The 17,268-nt window shown below is 41.8% G+C and overlaps 1 protein-coding gene across 1 annotated transcript in view; it reads right to left on the minus strand.

Annotated features, from left to right (window-relative positions):
• LOC149806440 (uncharacterized) overlaps positions 1-13,959 on the minus strand; it is a 29,164-nt gene extending 15,205 nt beyond the window's left edge. The window contains exon 1 of the mRNA XM_089953351.1: positions 13,845-13,959. Coding sequence (XP_089809477.1) covers positions 13,845-13,892 — 48 coding nt within the window. The 5' untranslated portion in view covers positions 13,893-13,959. The remainder of the gene's footprint in view (positions 1-13,844) is intronic.
• Between the last annotated feature and the right edge of the window lie 3,309 nt (positions 13,960-17,268).

Raw genomic sequence — 17,268 nt, forward strand, 5'->3', positions numbered from 1 at the left:
GCCCAGTATGCATGAGAGTTGTTCAAGGAAAAAAGTTACTTTTCAACCCGTGTTAGTGACGGTGTCAGAAGAACCCGTCACCCAGGACAGGACTGTCGTGGACAGACCTGAAAGACCCTTTCGGGAGTACACTTGTGTGACCTTACCCCCTACTATAGAACTGGTTAGAACATTACCCAAAACATGTGGTTGTTGTACAGACAATTGTGTTTATTCCACGTTCGTGGTTATCATGTGCCTTTTATCCTTGTACTTAAGCCTTTGGCTTTTATGTATTTTTGTCTTTCGTATTCATGTTTGAAAAAAAACATTCAATAAACGTGTTCTGAAAAAGTATATAAACTCTTGTCTTGTTTGTTTTCGTGTCACAAGTGACATTTCTCACACAATGGCTACCTCTACTGTCTCTGCTCCCTCTTCCTCTACTGTCAAAGTCATCGACGAACATTTAGATCGTGCCAGTTGGGAGGCTTTGTATCTTCGCCATCCCCTTAACATGCTCATTGCTGGACCTAGCGGTTCAGGCAAAACCGAATTCGTCAAACGTTTGATCGAACATAAACATCATTTGATCGATCGACCACCTCAACGGATCGTGTGGTGTTACAAAGAGTGGCAATCGGCGTACAGCCTCTTGCGAGAAAGTCAAGACGATTCCATCGTGTTTGTGGAAGGCATTCCTAAAGAAGACGACGGCATCGTCTCTGACTCCCGTCAAACCCATTTGGTCATTTTCGACGACATGTTAGGAGAAGACGAAGAAGAAATTAAATTGTGGTTCACGCGCAAAGGGCATCACCGTAATGCCAGTGTCATTTACATCACCCAAACTTTGTTTCAACAAAGTAAAGCCCATCGCACCATCAGTCTCAATGCGCATTACGTGGTCTTGTTTAAAAGCCCTCGAGATAAATCGCAAGTGCAAGTCTTAGCCAAACAGTTAGGAACGCCTTGGTTAACTCAGGCGTACGACGATGCCACTCAAACGCCACACGCCTATTTACTCGTCGATTTGAAACCTACGATCCCCGAGGATTTGCGATTTCGTACCCACTTGTTTCACCACTGGTGCCAAGACGGAGGGCCTGTCCTGTACACGTCTCCGTCCTCGACTTCATTTCACTCCCCATAAAAAAATCTATAAAAACCTCAGACCCTTTTTCGTCTGTCTCACACAGTGTGAACATGACGTCCCTTCAGTCGCATCTTCCCGTCAAATTGATTCGTGCCTTGTATGGCATCAGTCGAGAAAAAGATCCACAAACACGAGCTCGTGTCTTAGAAGCTAGTCTCAAAGAAGTCTTACGATGGTTCACGGTGACGGCACGTCAATTACTCCAAGGAATCATTCAGATTCCTCATCAAACCAAACGCTTTTTCGATCGAAACAAAGTCGCTTTGGTCCAACTGGCCGATCCCCGCATCGACACTCAAACCAAAAAACAAATCATTTTGAAACCTGGAGGGAGCGGTACTCTAGGAGGGGTCATCATTCGCTCACTCTTAAGATGGGATCCTAATGTCCCCAAAGTTATACCCAAGACAAAAGTCCAACGAAGCCCCAAGAAGAAAAAGAAAAAGACCAGGTCCCCAAGAAGAATAACTTCTCCAGTGGCAGGGCCCTCCTCTTACCAGACACCACCCCGGAAAAAGAAAAGAAGCCCCCAGAAAAAGAAACAGAGAAAAAGTCCCCAGAAAAAGAAAAGTCCACAGAAGAAAACTAGTCACAAGAGAGGCACTTCGGCTAGGGCGCAACCTTACACTCGCAAACCACGACCTGCCACGGCAATGACTGCGTCTCCGGCAGCCTCACGTTTGTCCACTTCTCCGTTGATGTCACCAGGAACTGAAGAGTACTTGGAGACGTTGATCACACGAAGAACTTCTCCGTTGATGACCCCCAAAAGAACTTCCCCAGTGGCAGGACCCTCCCATTTAGCGGCAGTGGCTGCTGCTCACAAAGTACCTTCTCCCAAAATCAAAGTCCATGAAAGATCGGGCATGTTACAAAGTTTACTGGATTTGTCCAAACAAGAACTGGCTCGATTTAGTCCGTTGCGTACCCCTGCACGACGTGTCATGCCTGTCCTCAAACTAATACGACGTAAAGACAATCAGTGGCGACGCGTTCCAGTATAAAAAAGACCTGCGACCAAGTCGGGTATCAGTGTTTTTTCGGTGCTCCTGAAGACTCAAAGATGTCACCCTCCAGAAAACCCCAAGGAAAGAAAAGGAAAGGACTGCCACCACGTTTAGCCAAACATGGGGACATGTTATCTGTCCTGTCCAAAGCTTCTCCACCCCTACGAAAAAAACTCATTCAAACGGCCTCCAAAGAGGTCATCGATACCGTGTGCGAATGTTGTTTGAACGTTTTGAAAGGCACGATCCCTTTGTCCAAACACCAGAAACAATGCTTAGGCAAACATCGTCACGTTCTTCGGAAAATGGTTCAAAAGAAAATTCCCTTTCGTCAAAAAAAGAAGATGTTGGTCCAACGTGGAGGCATTTTACCTCTCTTGTTAGGCCCCATACTGAAAGGAGTCTTGGGAACCATATTGGGAGGACTGGTGGGAGCAAGATAAAAAGGCCCTCGGAAGTCCCAAGATCTCAGAATCGACCGCTGACAACCCCATGGAAGGACGAAAACTAGCTTTAGTGCCTTACAAACGATGGATGGAATACCATCGGTGGCAAGAACAACGCACCCCGCATTTACCTCCCAATCCCAATTTGAGCGAGATGTCCCAGTTACAACACGAATTGCAATCCTTGATGGATCGCCAAGATTTGTCCGAAACAGAAAAATCGCAAAAGTACGGTCAACTCTTGCAAAGATTGCAACTCTTTCACCAGAAAGCTTTAGACGAAACAGCTTTACCCACTCTAAAAGATTTTAAGACCTTGATGAAAAGTCCAGCACCATCATCATCATTACCACCACCACCACTACCATCCCCAAGGGTCACCAGAGATGCTAACCCACAAAGACCTGAGGAAGAAGAGATGCGCGAAAGTGTTTCAAACACCGTCAGCAGCTCCCATTTCGAGTAAGATTGCAGCATCCTTGTTGACCCCGTCCCCCACACCCCAACGAGAAGAAATGAAAGCTTGGGTTAAAAAGATGATGTCCACGCCTCCTTCGACAGAAGTGAAAAAGAAAGAAGGGAAACCAGAAGCGAAAAAAGAAAAGAAAACCAAAGCCATTCCATTGCCACCTCCACCACCACCACCACTACCTTCGACTTCTACTCCCGTAGCCCATCGGACACGTAAATCCGTTTCTAAACCACCCTTTCGACCCACCCAAAGTAGCATCACCGAAGACTGGGTGACTTATTAACACACCAACAAAATGGAAAAAGTCTTAGCCAGCATTTACTACGATCCCTCCCATCCTGCAGGTTACGCAGGAGTTCAAAAATTGTATCGTGCTGCCAAAACGCGACTGAAAAGTCTCCGTTTACCTCAAGTGCAACGATGGTTACAAGAACAAGCTACCTACACTTTACACAAACCCATTCGACGCAAGTTTGCCAGAAGTCGCACCCGAGTGGAAGGCATCGATCATCAATGGCAAGCCGATTTAGCCGATGTCTCTCATTTGGCCAGCTACAATCGCGGCTACAAATATTTGTTTTGTGTCATCGACGTCTTTTCCAAATTTGCCTGGGTCGTGCCCTTGACTTCCAAATCCAGCAGCGAGTTAGTGCGAGCCCTGCAACGGGTGTTGAAACAAAGCGGTCGTCACCCTCTTCGATGGCAAACGGACAAAGGCACCGAATTTCTGAACCAAGCTTTCCAAAAAGAATTAAAGAAACGTGACATTCATTTTTTTACCACCGAGAATCCCGAAACCAAAGCCAGCATCGTGGAACGTTTTCAACGCACTTTGAAAGAACGCATGTGGAAATATTTTACGCATCACCACACTCTGAAGTACATCGACATCTTACCGCACCTGGTGCAAGCGTACAACCAATCTTACCATCGAAGCATCGGACGTGCCCCGCAAGACGTGACTCCCGAGAACGAAGTGCTGGTGTTTGAGCGCCTGTTTGGTACGTCCCCGACGAGGGCTGTCCCCAAGAAAAGTGGAATGTTGGCCGTAGGAGATTGGGTGCGCATTGGCAAAACCAAACGCACTTTCGACAAAGGTTACTTACCTAACTGGACGACCGAATTGTTTCGCGTCACTGGACGAGTGCATGGCCGTCATCCTGCCGTCTATAAATTGGAAGACATGAACGGAGAAGTGCTCAAAGGAACGTTTTATTTGCCCGAGTTACAACGTGTCACCAAAAAAGAAGACGACGTGTACGACATCGAAAGCATTCTCGAACGCAGAACCCGTAAAGTGGGCAAACGACGTGTCAAAGAAGTCAAAGTACGTTGAAAAGGATATCCACCCAGTTTCGATTCTTGGATCGACGCTTCGCAAGTCATCGACTATAAAAAGAAGTGACCATCATGCCCTTTCACACAGCAGACGCAGCTACGTCGACCACTCCTCCTTCACCCAGTTCTTCTGTGCAAGATTTACAAAAACAACCCTTGTGGGTGTGGTGTGGAGAACGTGTGCCTAAAACGCAAATCGTCTTTTTCTGCCAAATCTTCGTGGTGTATTGTGTCATCGGGGCAGCCATCGCCAATTTGAGTTTGCAACAAGGAGACAAACAATTGTGGACCATTTTATTGAGGAGTTGCATCGGTTACTTGCTTCCCAATCCCTCCCTGAAATTCTCCTCGAACGGGAACCACGGGAACCTTGTGTCCAGTGCCAGTGCCAGTCACCACTCCAACCACAATCAGAACCCCATTTTGGGAGGAGACACGCCTCTGACGTCCAGTAACCCCTCGGACAGCCACAGAACTCTGGAATTATGAGTCACCAAAACCAATTTTACTTAACCTTACCCAGTGACAGTTCCATGGAGGTGTTTCCCCACAACACGTTGTGCTGTTACACGGCCAAATTACCTCAAGCCATCCCCTTAGATCACGAAGCCCATTGGGAAGTGGCTTTAGTAGAAATGATTCACCCGACCCAAGTCCTCAATGTCCTTCCCAATCAAAATAAATTTGATGTGGAAGTTTATGACGAGCGAGTGCAACAGTGGTTGGATAACCATGGCAAATATGACAAGAAAACCCGTTTACAAAATCAAAAGTACACCACCTATCACTTGTTCATTCCCCCAGGCTATTATTTTAGTGGTCAACATTTGGTCAGCACCATAACCTCCAGGTTTAATGTCGTGTTTCTGAAGGCTTTGGAGGATGCCAAAAAAAGTGTCACCATGGAATACCACAAAGCAGCTCGTCGCTTCTTGATGAAATTTGACGGGAGTAAAATCGTGTCCAGTTTATTTTGTACTGAATTGTTTGACATGTTGGGCGGAGACATGGACCTGAGAATGACCATGATGAAGAAAAACGAATTACCCATCGTTTACGACAACGAGTCTTTTAGCAAGTTATTTCGTGCCCCAGTAGAACTGAATCAAGGACTGAATTTGATGTTCGTGTATTCCGATGTGGTGGAGTACAACGTGGTGGGACACACCTCCGTACCGTTACTGCGTGTCCTTCCTTTCAAAGTGGATTCTGCCACGAACGCTGACGAGGAAGGTGGAAACACTTACCACGTCCACCGCGAATTTGTCCATCCACACTATTTGCCTGTCAGCAAGTCTTATTTGGACACGGTCAACATTGCTATAAAAGGAGATTTGGGACAAAATATTCCATTCACCAAAGGAAAAGTCACGGTGAAACTCCATTTTCAAAAACGGTTCTCTCACGACTCGTAAGTAAGTCATGTATCCAGTGTACCGAGGGGTTGCTCGACAGCGAGGACACGGTTTAGGAGATATGCTGAAATCAGCCTTTCGTTCGGTGGCCCCGGTGTTGAAACCGATGGTGACACGCGGATTGCACGCCTTGAAAGATGCGGCACTGACACAAGGCAAAGAATTTCTCCAAAATGTCATCATCGACAAACAAAACCCTAAAGAAGCCTTCATGAGGGCAAGCAAAAATGTCTTGCTGCAAACGGGCAAAGACATTTTAGGCTGACGAGACACACCTATAAATGCCCTGCACGCTACCGAGTCAGGCATTCAGCAAGGACAAGGCAGAAAGAGACGACGAAGAAAACACCCTTTCACCAGACTTCAAGCTAGAAAGGCCAAGAAAAGAAAAACCGTTCGAGACTTAGACGTTTTCGATTATTGAGAAAAGAGACAAAAAAATGATGCACCGAGAGTCTTGCGCTTGTTCCAAGACGGAACTGGATCTGTTTGCCATGCCCCCCACCATGATGACGATGCAAGAATCCCAATGGGTGGAATTTCACCCCGTCTCCTCATTGACAGCCTCAGCTCCCATCGAGTTTGAAATCAAAGGACAGCCCGAAGATTACATCGATCTGAATAGGAGTTACTTGTACTTGAAAGTCAAAGTTGTCGATGAGGACAATTCAACCCTAGATGGCGATGAGGTAATAGCTCCCGTCAACAATTTCATGCATTCCTGGATTAGCGGAGTGGACTTGTACTTGAACAACAAACTGGTCAGCAGCAGCATGGATACTTACCCTTATCGAGCGTACCTGGAAAATCTCTTGACGTACGGAATAGACGCCAAGAACACTCATCTCAATGCCTATGTGGTATGGGAAGCTGACGAAGCAGGCCAGTTTGAAACATTCGAAACTGATGCAACCAAAACATCAAACAATGACGGATTTGTAGAACGAAGAGACAAAAGCAAAAACGGACAAAGTTTAGAACTAATGGATCGTTTGCATTTGGACATGTGGTTGCAAGAGAAATATTTGCTGAACGGGGTGAATGTCCGCCTGAGACTGAATCGTAGCAGTGCCGCTTTCCATTTGATAGGTAATACTGCTTGCAAAACTGTCATCGAGGAAGCCAGGCTCTACGTACGACGCGTAGAAGTGTTACCTAAAGTGGGTAACGACATCAGTCAGACGTTGAGCAGAACGACCGCTAAGTATCCGATCCGACGCGTGGAAGTGAAAACCTTCACCATTCCCAAGGGACAGCGATCCATGATCGAAGATCATCTGTTCCAAGGACAGCTACCCAAACGTTTGATCGTTGGTATCGTGGAAAATGAAGCCTTCAACGGAGCTTTGGCTAAAAATCCTTTCTACTTTCAACACTTTGGCGTGTCCAAAATCGAAGTCAGTCGCGATGGCAAGACCTTGTGTACCCGACCCTTTGAGCCTGACTTTCAGAAGAAGAATTACTTGAGATCGTACTTGTCCCTGTACGAAGCCACCGGCCAGTTAGGAACCAACACCAGTCACGGTATTACGTACGACGATTATGTAGGAGGCTACGCTTTGTGGGCTTTCGATTTCACTCCTGACCAAGGCAGCGACGAGGGACATTTCCACCCTATAAAATCAGGCCAGATTCGTGTGGAAATTCAGTTTGCAAACCGAGACCCTGATGTAACGGTGAACGTCATCCTGTATGCAGAATTCGATAATACCATAGAAATCAACAGTTTGAGAGAAGTCATTCTAGATTATTAGAAACCATGGAAGACTGTTCTCCCTCTTTACCTAGTGGAGAAACTTTAAAGATGGAATGTGTGGAAAAAGAAGAAGTGATCATGATGAAGTCGAGATGGCCAGAACAAGAAACCCATTTAGTCTCCTGTTTTGCCAAACACTTGGTCGACAAAATGACGGAATTGATCAAGAAAAATTGTTATGGATGTCAAAACGATCATCCCAGTCAAATTCAACACGATAAATGCCTGATGTTGAGTCAAGAAGAAAAATTGGAAGAGTATCTGGACGAAGCTTGGAGTCTCATCTCGAACAAAGACGTGTTGCACCAGTGGTATAAAGACTTGCGTGAACAGTCTTGTCCACCATTAAGCACTCAAGAGATCCATCGTATCGAAGCTCTCCTAAATCAGAGTGAGGAAACAGAACGAATAACCGTTTATTCGTCAGACATTTTCAAGCAAAAAGTCAGGATCGAATTGACGACTTATTATTACATGTGAAGAAGAAGAAGATAAAACACAAAACAATGGATACCTGGGAACTTTATTACCTTTTGAACCACAGTTCGTATACGGCTTCTTGGAATCCTGTCGTCTGTGCTAAAGATGAACTCCCTCATCGCAAACCTAAAGACCATCAAGCTTACGTGATCAACACGGACGACAGTCATCTCCCAGGAACCCACTGGGTAGCCGTTTACTTTCCTCAAGAAGGATGTGTGGAATATTTCGATTCGTACGGATTGCCCCCTTTGGAAGACGATATCATCGACTTTATGAGAAGAAATGCTCAAACCACCCGATTCAATAATGTGAAATTACAAGGCACAGATTCCTTGGTGTGTGGACAGTACTGTGTGTATTTTCTGCATCATCGCAGCCTGGGCTATTCCTTAGAACATTTAGTGACTCATTTCGATCCTCGTTCTTCTTCTAGAAACGATGTGAAAGTAGATCGATGGTTTTGTGACCATTATGCTTATCTTTTGTCTCAAGCTAGGAAACGTAGTGTCCATCAATGGCCTAATGATTTCCAACAGTGGAAATCACAATTTCATTCACAACGTTGTCAGCCCTGTTCAAAGTAGGTTGTCCATTGAGAAAAAAAATGTTTGATGTTATAGTGTTGGATTATTGTTAAAAATGTTAGAGTTGTTGTTTAGTGTTAAGTGATTTTTGAATAAAAAATGTTGTGTTTTGAAAAAAATGCCTTTGTCTTTTGTTTATCTATAAGAATGTTGGATTGATGCTCTTTCATTTCTTACTATCCCTCTCATGAACGTTGCGGCTCGAAAACCGTGTGGGGGATGTTTTCCTTCACGTCCGCGCTTTGACTTTAAGAACCGGTTTGTTTCCAGTCTAACCATCCATTGTCGACTCATCCTCCTAAGAAGATGTGTTCCAAACTAGCTAAGCTCAACGAAGCCTACGTGAATTTGCATAGGGTCAGACACAGTCTGATACCGAAGCCAGAAGAAATAGAGAATGTGAGAATGTTAAAAATCACTGAAGACCTGATAGAAGAGCTTTTCAGAGAAGAAATGAACAGGGAAAAAGAAGAATGGACAGAGAAGTACAGACTTCAGAGACAGCAGCAACAGCAGCAACAACAGCAGCAGCAACCTGAAGCTGACAGAGGCTTTGTCGATTGTCGTATCGACACCAAAGAGTTCTTCTTCTCTTTCCGAATAAGCAGACCTATCGCCAGAAAGTCTATCCTCAGAGGACATCGCATTCTTAGAAACTAAAAAAAGAATGCCATAGCAAACAAAAAAACAGCCCTTTTCAGGGCTACCCAATACTCTAGAAAAGAAATAACGATCAATTTGCCAATGTGTAGGTAGAGTAGTGTGAATATAAACATTAACTCTTTTTTAAAAAATGTGAGGGTATGTGTTTGTGTGTTTGTAAGTGATTAAGTAAGTTGGTATAAATAGTAGATTAAAATCATGTTTTTTTGGTGTTTGAGGTGTATATTTGGAGTTAGACTGGATTGCTTTGCGTATGTGGATAGTCTATTGAAGTGATTTATAAAAAATTTTAAAATAGTGATGGGTAGCATAAAAAGTGAGTGAGTGTTTCTTTTAGGTCCGCGCGTTGTTGTTTTTTTGGTCATGATCTAGGTAAGATCCATTTTATGTTTTTAGGGGGATGTTTTCCATCACGTCCGCGCTTTCACTATAAATTGAAACTCGCTGGGCAGTCTAGCTACCCTTGTTGATTGATCAACACAAGAATGAATAGCAGAATAGTGAAACTGTTAGAACTCCAGATGCACCTGGAATATGCCAGGCGCATAGTAAATGAACTATCAGTGGAGGCTATCGTAGAAGAAACAAGAATAAAGAAGGAAGAGGAGGAGAGAAGACAGAGGGAAGATGAGGAAAAAAAACTAGAAGAGAGGATGTCGTACAATATTCCCGAGACAGAGGATTGGGGTGCTGAAGCGAATCATCCCGCCTCTGCACTCTCAAGACAAAAAGTAAAAAGAGACTGGAGTCAAAGATGCGTGTGTGGCGCCAGGCCTGGAAGGTGCAACCATTAGATAGGTGCATCTGGAGTTCAAAAAAAGAAACAGCCCTTTTCAGGGCTACCCAATACTCTAGAAAAGAAATAACTATTAATTTGCCAATGTGTGTAGGTAGAGTAGTGTGAATATAAACACTAACTCTTTTTTCATTGTGTGAGGGTATGTGTTTGTGTGTTTGTGTGTTTGTGTTTGTAAGAGCTCAGGTATGTTTGTGTGAATAGTAGATTATGGGTTTCTTAGCGTATGTGAAGAGTATAGTTAGGGTTGTATTATATGAAATGAGAAAGTAGGGGATGTTTTCCTTCACGTCCGCGCGTTGTTGGGTCATGATCTAGGTAAGATCAATTTTATGTTTTAGGGGGATGTTTTCCTTCACGTCCGCGCTTTCAGTATAAGAAACCACCACGTTCGTCGTTCGCACCATTCTACGGAATAACGGAAAGAAAATGGTAGCTGTAACAGAATTGTTTAACCAGTTGAAAGACATTTGGTATTGGATGGTGGATGGAGCTTATGCAGTGGAAAGGATTGAACGTGAATGGAAGTATGAAGTAACCAGGGATTTTGTAAGAAGGCAAGTGACAAACCTAAAATCAGCCATGGATCTGGTGGCAGAGATGATAGAAGAAGAAGTAAAAAGACTAAGAGGCTTTATAGATCCAGAATATGTAAAGATTGGTCACTTGAAAGAAGCCATGGATAATGTGCTAGAAGTCAGGTGTTTTTTGGAAGAGGTAATGGAATGGACAGAGTGGTCCTTTGTCAAAAAAGGCCTAGACCAGCTTAAGAAATCGGAACAACTTATGAGAAAAGTAATGGAGGAAGAAGTGAAAAAGATCAAAGACAAGTGGAATAAAGAACGAAAGGATAAGGAAAACTTAAAGGAAAAAGAGGCCTTTGACAAACTCAACAACAATTGGATCAAGATACAAGAGAAGTTCAGGGCTATGGGTCACCCAGACTGGTTACCTGAAAAAGAAAAAAGGAAGAACAAAGGAATTTGGGGAAAGATTAGGGGATGGATGAGGAAATGGAGGAAATAGAAGAAAAGCAGAATAAACCCAAAGGCCCTTTTCAGAGCCAGCCATATTTCTCGAAAAGAGATAGCCTTTCCATTGCCTACCCCTTTTTTTTAAAATTTTTTAAAAAAAGAAAAAAATCCCATGTTCAATTTCCCTTGTCGCTAGACAAGCCCAAACTCTATTCCCCATGTTAAATTTCCCTTGTCGCCAGAGTGACCCACGATTTTTCTCCATGTTAAATTTCCATTGTCGCTAGAGTGACCCAGGGGTCTCTGTAATGCTAATTCCCATTGTCGCTAGGGTGCCCCACTTTACTACTCACATTAACAACATTCATAATAATAATAATAATAATAATAATAATAATAATAATAATAAAAATAATAATAATGTGGACTTTGCATAGCGCCTAATCCTTAGAAGCTCTAAGCGCTTTACAACATTAGACAACACCTATAAGATAAGAAACATAATAATATTATTACAAAAACAAACAACATGAAATAAGAAAAACACTATTAAAAAAATATAAAAAATATAAAAAATCATGCTGAGAATATTTCAGGTGGGAAACATTATTAGGTCTTTAAGTTTGTTCTTGCAGTCGAAATAAGTGAGTTTTGAGAGCCCTCTTGAATGTGATCACTGTGTCTTTGTGTCTAAGTTCAGTGGGCACTTCATTCGACGTTGTTGGGCCCTGGTATGCAAAAGAACGCTGTCCATATGACTTTGTTTTCATAGTGGAAAAAATGAGTATACGATTGTCAGAAGAGGAGCGTAAGTATCTTGCTGGTGTGTACACATGGGTGAGGTCAGATAGGTATGTTGGACTAGAGTCCGACAGTGAAATGTTGCACAGAGAACAAATTTTGTGTTTGATTCTGGATCGAATGGATAGCCAATATAGGGTAGAGAGCAGCGGGGAGGTGTGCTCTGATCGTGGTACTCTAAGTATGATCCGAGCAGCTGTGTTTTGAACTTTTTGAAGTTTCAGGAGTAGATATTGAGATGAACCAGACAGAATTGAGTTACAATAGTCCAGTCTTGAAAGTACTAATGAACACACAAGTGTTTTAGTGGCATCAACTGAAAGATATTTGCGAATTGAGCTGATGCGTCTCAGCTCAAGATATGCAGCCTTGCATATGTTCATGACATGTTGGTACAATGTGAGAGTACTGTCCAGAGTAACACCTAGGTTTCGTACTGATTGTGTGAATTTAATGTTGGCGTTGCTGATATTTATTGTTTGAGGTAAAGGATGTGAATGAGAAAGTCTTTGTGTTGTGATCAGAATGGCCTAAGTTTTATCATCATTCATCTGCAGCTTGTTACATGTCATTCATGATTTCACATCAGAAATACACCTCTCTACACCTTGGATGGTAGCATCAACTTCAGTTGGGTGACTAGATTTTTATATTTGGGTGTCAGCGTACAATTGGTGAGACACTGGATGATGATATATGACACTTGAGAGCGACTGAGTGTACAGAATAAAGAGAACAGGTCCAAGAACATACCCCTGTTGGACACCACAACATAGATCAACTGGGCTGGAGTGTATTCCATTTGCAGATACAATTTGTGTCCTTTTGAACGAGTAGGACTTGAACCACAGTAAGGCTGTATCATGAATGCCAAATACATGCTGGAGACGGTGAAGTAATATATCATGGTCTATTGTGTCAAATGCTGCAGACAAATCAAGGAGGGTGAGAACTGTAATCTTTCCGCTATCCAATGCAGAGAGAATGTCATTAACTACTTTTAGAACAGTAGTTTCAGTACTGTGGCAAGGGCGATATGCAGATTGTACATTGCTAAAAAGACTGTTTGAATTTAGATGAGATACAAGCTGGGATAGAACAACCTTTTTTAAGATTTTTTAAATGAATGGGAGATTAGAAACTGGGCGGTTGTTCTTTAAATCGTTATGGTCTAGTGTTGGTTTCTTCAGCAGAGGCTTTACAATGGCAGTTTTGAAAAATGATGGGAATTCCCCAGATGAGAGAGAGGTATTAATAACATCAGTCAGTGAAGGCAATACTGGATCTAAACACTCAAGCAGCAGTGATGTTGGAATTGGATCAAGTTCACATGACTTTGGTGCACTATTCATCACGATTGTACGTACGAAATCCATAGAGACAGGTTCAAATGCTGCTAATGGTAGTTATCAATATACTAATTTATATCTTGGAGAAGCGGCGGTTTATATGGTTTCCTTTTTCCATTCGCCTGTCTTTGAATATTCCTTCAGTCTATAATTCTTATACTACTTGACCAAAGTTTATCAGACTTGCACACTATTGCATCTTGTAATAAACACCTTTTGCAAAACCTTAAAATCAGGTCTTTGTAACTTTCTTGAAGGATTTTTTAAACAAATCTGGGTAACAATTATGGTTGGTTCTACATCTGATACAATATTGCCTACTGGCACTAAACTTTCACAAACGTACAACTTCAGATAAATATGTTGGTGTCGCTGTGACATACTATCCCGTTCCTATACCTCCACAGCTTATTGACATCAAACTTTGTTTACTTTGGGGATGGTTCTCCGTAATAGGAAATGATAGCATCCGCAAATTTCTTAATTTAGAGTTTGAAGTGGATACTCTTTAAGTAAGAACCAAAGCACTGAATATTAAAATATGGGTAGATGCAATAATAGGTAGAAGGACATCCGCAATCGCAAACTCAAAAAATGTATACTACTAGAATTACACTAGAATTACCTGTCCGATATTCTCACTTTGTATTACTTTAAAAATTGACAGATCCATGGCGGTTGCAAGCCAAATAAAATAATGCGTTTGTTGGATAGATTTTCAATCCGGCTCCATAATTTTTTTTCTCAGCTCTACGCAGAAATGGATGGAGTCAGAAACTAAATGACAACTCCATTCCATGTTAACAGAGTAAAACGTCATGGATGCCGTGACGTCAAACATGATTTTGAAATCTTGACGTCATAATTGTTGTCTAAGTGATCGACTCTTTATCGGGTTGCAGAGGAAGATGATGCTTACAAAGAAGAAAAATTCGACAAAAAAGAAAATGCATTTCATACAACCGAGCGATTTTTTTTAAACGCCGCAAATACCAGGAAAATATACATCATGAAGATATGGACCACTACCCCACCCACCAGCTGTCGAGAACGAAAAGGAAGATAGCAATAGCAACAACCAAGTGTTAGATGATTCGTTGCAACTGTTATGCCATTAAGTTATCACTGACGTCGGAAAAGAAGTTACCAACTTATCTAGAGTCGTCTTCCGTACAGTACTAATCTGCATGCTAATAGTCGCAAGCCAGTAGCGACTAGATCTGAAATGAATATTTGTTGAATGTATTTGAATATTTGACGACATTAATAAAGGTATCAAACACATCTTCTTTGCTTTGTCAACGTGATTTTTTTTATTGATATCACCAACCCAACCCAGACAAGAAATGGGTAAATGTGGTGACGAGCTAATAAAATTACACGAATATGTAGCCAGTTGAATTCATTCATTTCTAGTACTTAGAATGCAGCTCTCTCCGGAATTTGTTACACTAGGATGTGACAAATATGTCCAACGTAATGATGTCTCTTTTTAACGACCACGAAACACTCAAACCGGACATTAGAGTCTTCTGCTAAGCCAGTGGCTATTAACTTTTTTCGGCGACCACTCGGATTAGGTTTGCAGTGTTAGCTTCAGGACCTATCAAATGCTACCCCACTGCGGTAGTAAATTTGAAATTATTAAAATTAAATTCGGCTAACCACTCAAAACAGCATGATTGCTCACTTTTGGATCGCGACCCATAGGTTAAGTATGAGTGTGCAAAACCATACGAGACAATACAATGTTACTTCTACCATGGTCACGTATTGGGAACTACTTACCCGAGTCAACCAGATTTTGACGTAAACATTCTGTTTAATGAGTAGAGACGGATTCCCAAAGAGGCAGTTGTCATTTTCAAATAGACATAGGAAAGCAAAGTAAGTTAATCCCTGTATAAATTGGACTATACGTGCTGATCGTTATGGCTATGTACGAATGCACAGCAAAAACATACAATAGAAAGCTGTATTATTGATAGGGTTATCGTATCGGAACCTTAGCTAGCGAGGGTGGTCATATGTAGGATTTACTCGAAACAGACAACTTTTTAAACCATTACAATACTACAGGATCCTGTTTGGAATTACGTTCCGTTTTATATCGCTTTCGCCTAAATATAGTTGTGTTTTATCAATATATTTTCTTATACGTCTATTAAATTTTCCTGAAGAAAGAGCATAGCGTGAATTCAACAATATGTTGTACATGGATAGAAAGCAGACAGTTCGAGTCTGCTAAACATTAGTATCATCAAGCCATACTTCCCGAGTAATTGGAAACATCCCTAACATAAGACAGAAGACTTTGTTGTATAGGTATAGAAGCACCGGGGATAACCCTACATTTTGTGTATACGATGGTATGCACGAAATATACTCCAATCATGTGGGTAAATGCCCGTCAGAGGAAAGTTTTAAGTTATAGTCTTAGACTTTAGACTTTGAAGAAAACTATTAGCCCTTGGACAAGTGAACAGTGGTCTTCGAAACATCAATTACGTTCTGGTATTTACAATACATTTCATCACTAGAGTGAACATGGACACTCCAGTTACATCATTATATAAAAGTGACTTTCTAATATGATGTTTCCGGTGTTCTAAATTCTGGATAACCGCGGCAAAGACGTAGGGTACCAGTGACTAGTATTCCATAGATGGGCATTACCAAGTGGAATTCTGATTAACGATTTAAGCTGTGCTAGACGATCAAGAGCTCACATCTTACTTGCAGACAAAAGACAAAAAATTAAAACAACAGTATAGAGGAGGGGCCTCTAAGATCATGGTGTGATATATATATATATATATATATATATATATATATATATATATATATATATATATATATATATATATATATATATATATATATATATATATATATATAATATTTTTTTAAAAAATTTATATACAAAAATTCATCTTAAACAACAAAAAAAACAAACACTCAAATAAATATCACGTTGCCTAACATCACCTAACCCAGAGAAAATGAATAAAATGGAGTAAGAGAGTGCGAGCAAACAAACCTTGCTGAGAATTACTACAAAGAACATAATCCTGAAATTATGTAATCTGCGAACCTATCCCATTTCAAAGTTAGACACGCAATTTGTCCGTTTTCAGAAGATCGAACAGATGTTTGGTTTCTCCGATATCCTCTCTTCCATGATAATGAAGTGTGCGAGTGTGTTTAATTGTGACTATTGCTGTTTCTCCTTGAAAAGCCATAGGAAGTTAGCAACTGAGGTATCGATTCCTCCAGTGGTATAAAGTGTTCTCGTGCGCACCAATGAGAATATGTTGTATTGCCTGTGTACGCCTTTAAGTTGGACGGTCATCTCACACGTGGGAATCTCCACCACTTCTTGTGAGAACTGTTTGTTCTTATGGGCTCCAGATTTCAAGGTTCAGCAACTCTGGATTGAAATAAAATACATGCCATCTTGGTTGCTTAAAGCAGATGAGGGAACACCTAAATTCCTGGCGATTCTATTGCGAGATAGATGAGGATTATCCAAGATGTCCCAGTTCAGTTGAGTAATCAGGATGAGCAGCTTTGATACTTCTGCTACCTGTATCACCTTAGGAATCTGAGGTGTTGAAGTGTAAATTTTGGCCGTTACCATCAACATAAATTTCATCGATTATCCAGGCTTTTGGAATCCAGGATTGGCGAGTCGCAGGTTGGAAACTTCCCATTCTACCATATCGACAATAAGTATATCAATGGTCCATCCCAATGAGCATCTATTGAATGAACAACGTGGGATGAAGAGACCATTTCGTTTGTATTAGTTCGTTTTTGAGGGACAGCGAGTCCGCCAAAATATTATCCAGCATAGGATATGTCGAAATTGGACGTGGATTTATCATTGGGTTGTTGTTGTTGAGTTTAATTATAGTAGCGTTCGCACAATTGTGCATGTGCCACTTTTTTCTGACTGCACCGCAGCCTGCTAGTTGTTCCTGGGGAAGGGGATGGTGCCACCTCCCCCAGGCTTTTATGGATTCAAGGAACCCTGATAGTTTGGCCTC

Source organism: Sinohyriopsis cumingii, chromosome 1, assembly GCF_028554795.1.
Source record: "Sinohyriopsis cumingii isolate HCF-2022 chromosome 1, ASM2855479v2, whole genome shotgun sequence".
NCBI classification, from domain to species: domain Eukaryota; kingdom Metazoa; phylum Mollusca; class Bivalvia; order Unionida; family Unionidae; genus Sinohyriopsis; species Sinohyriopsis cumingii.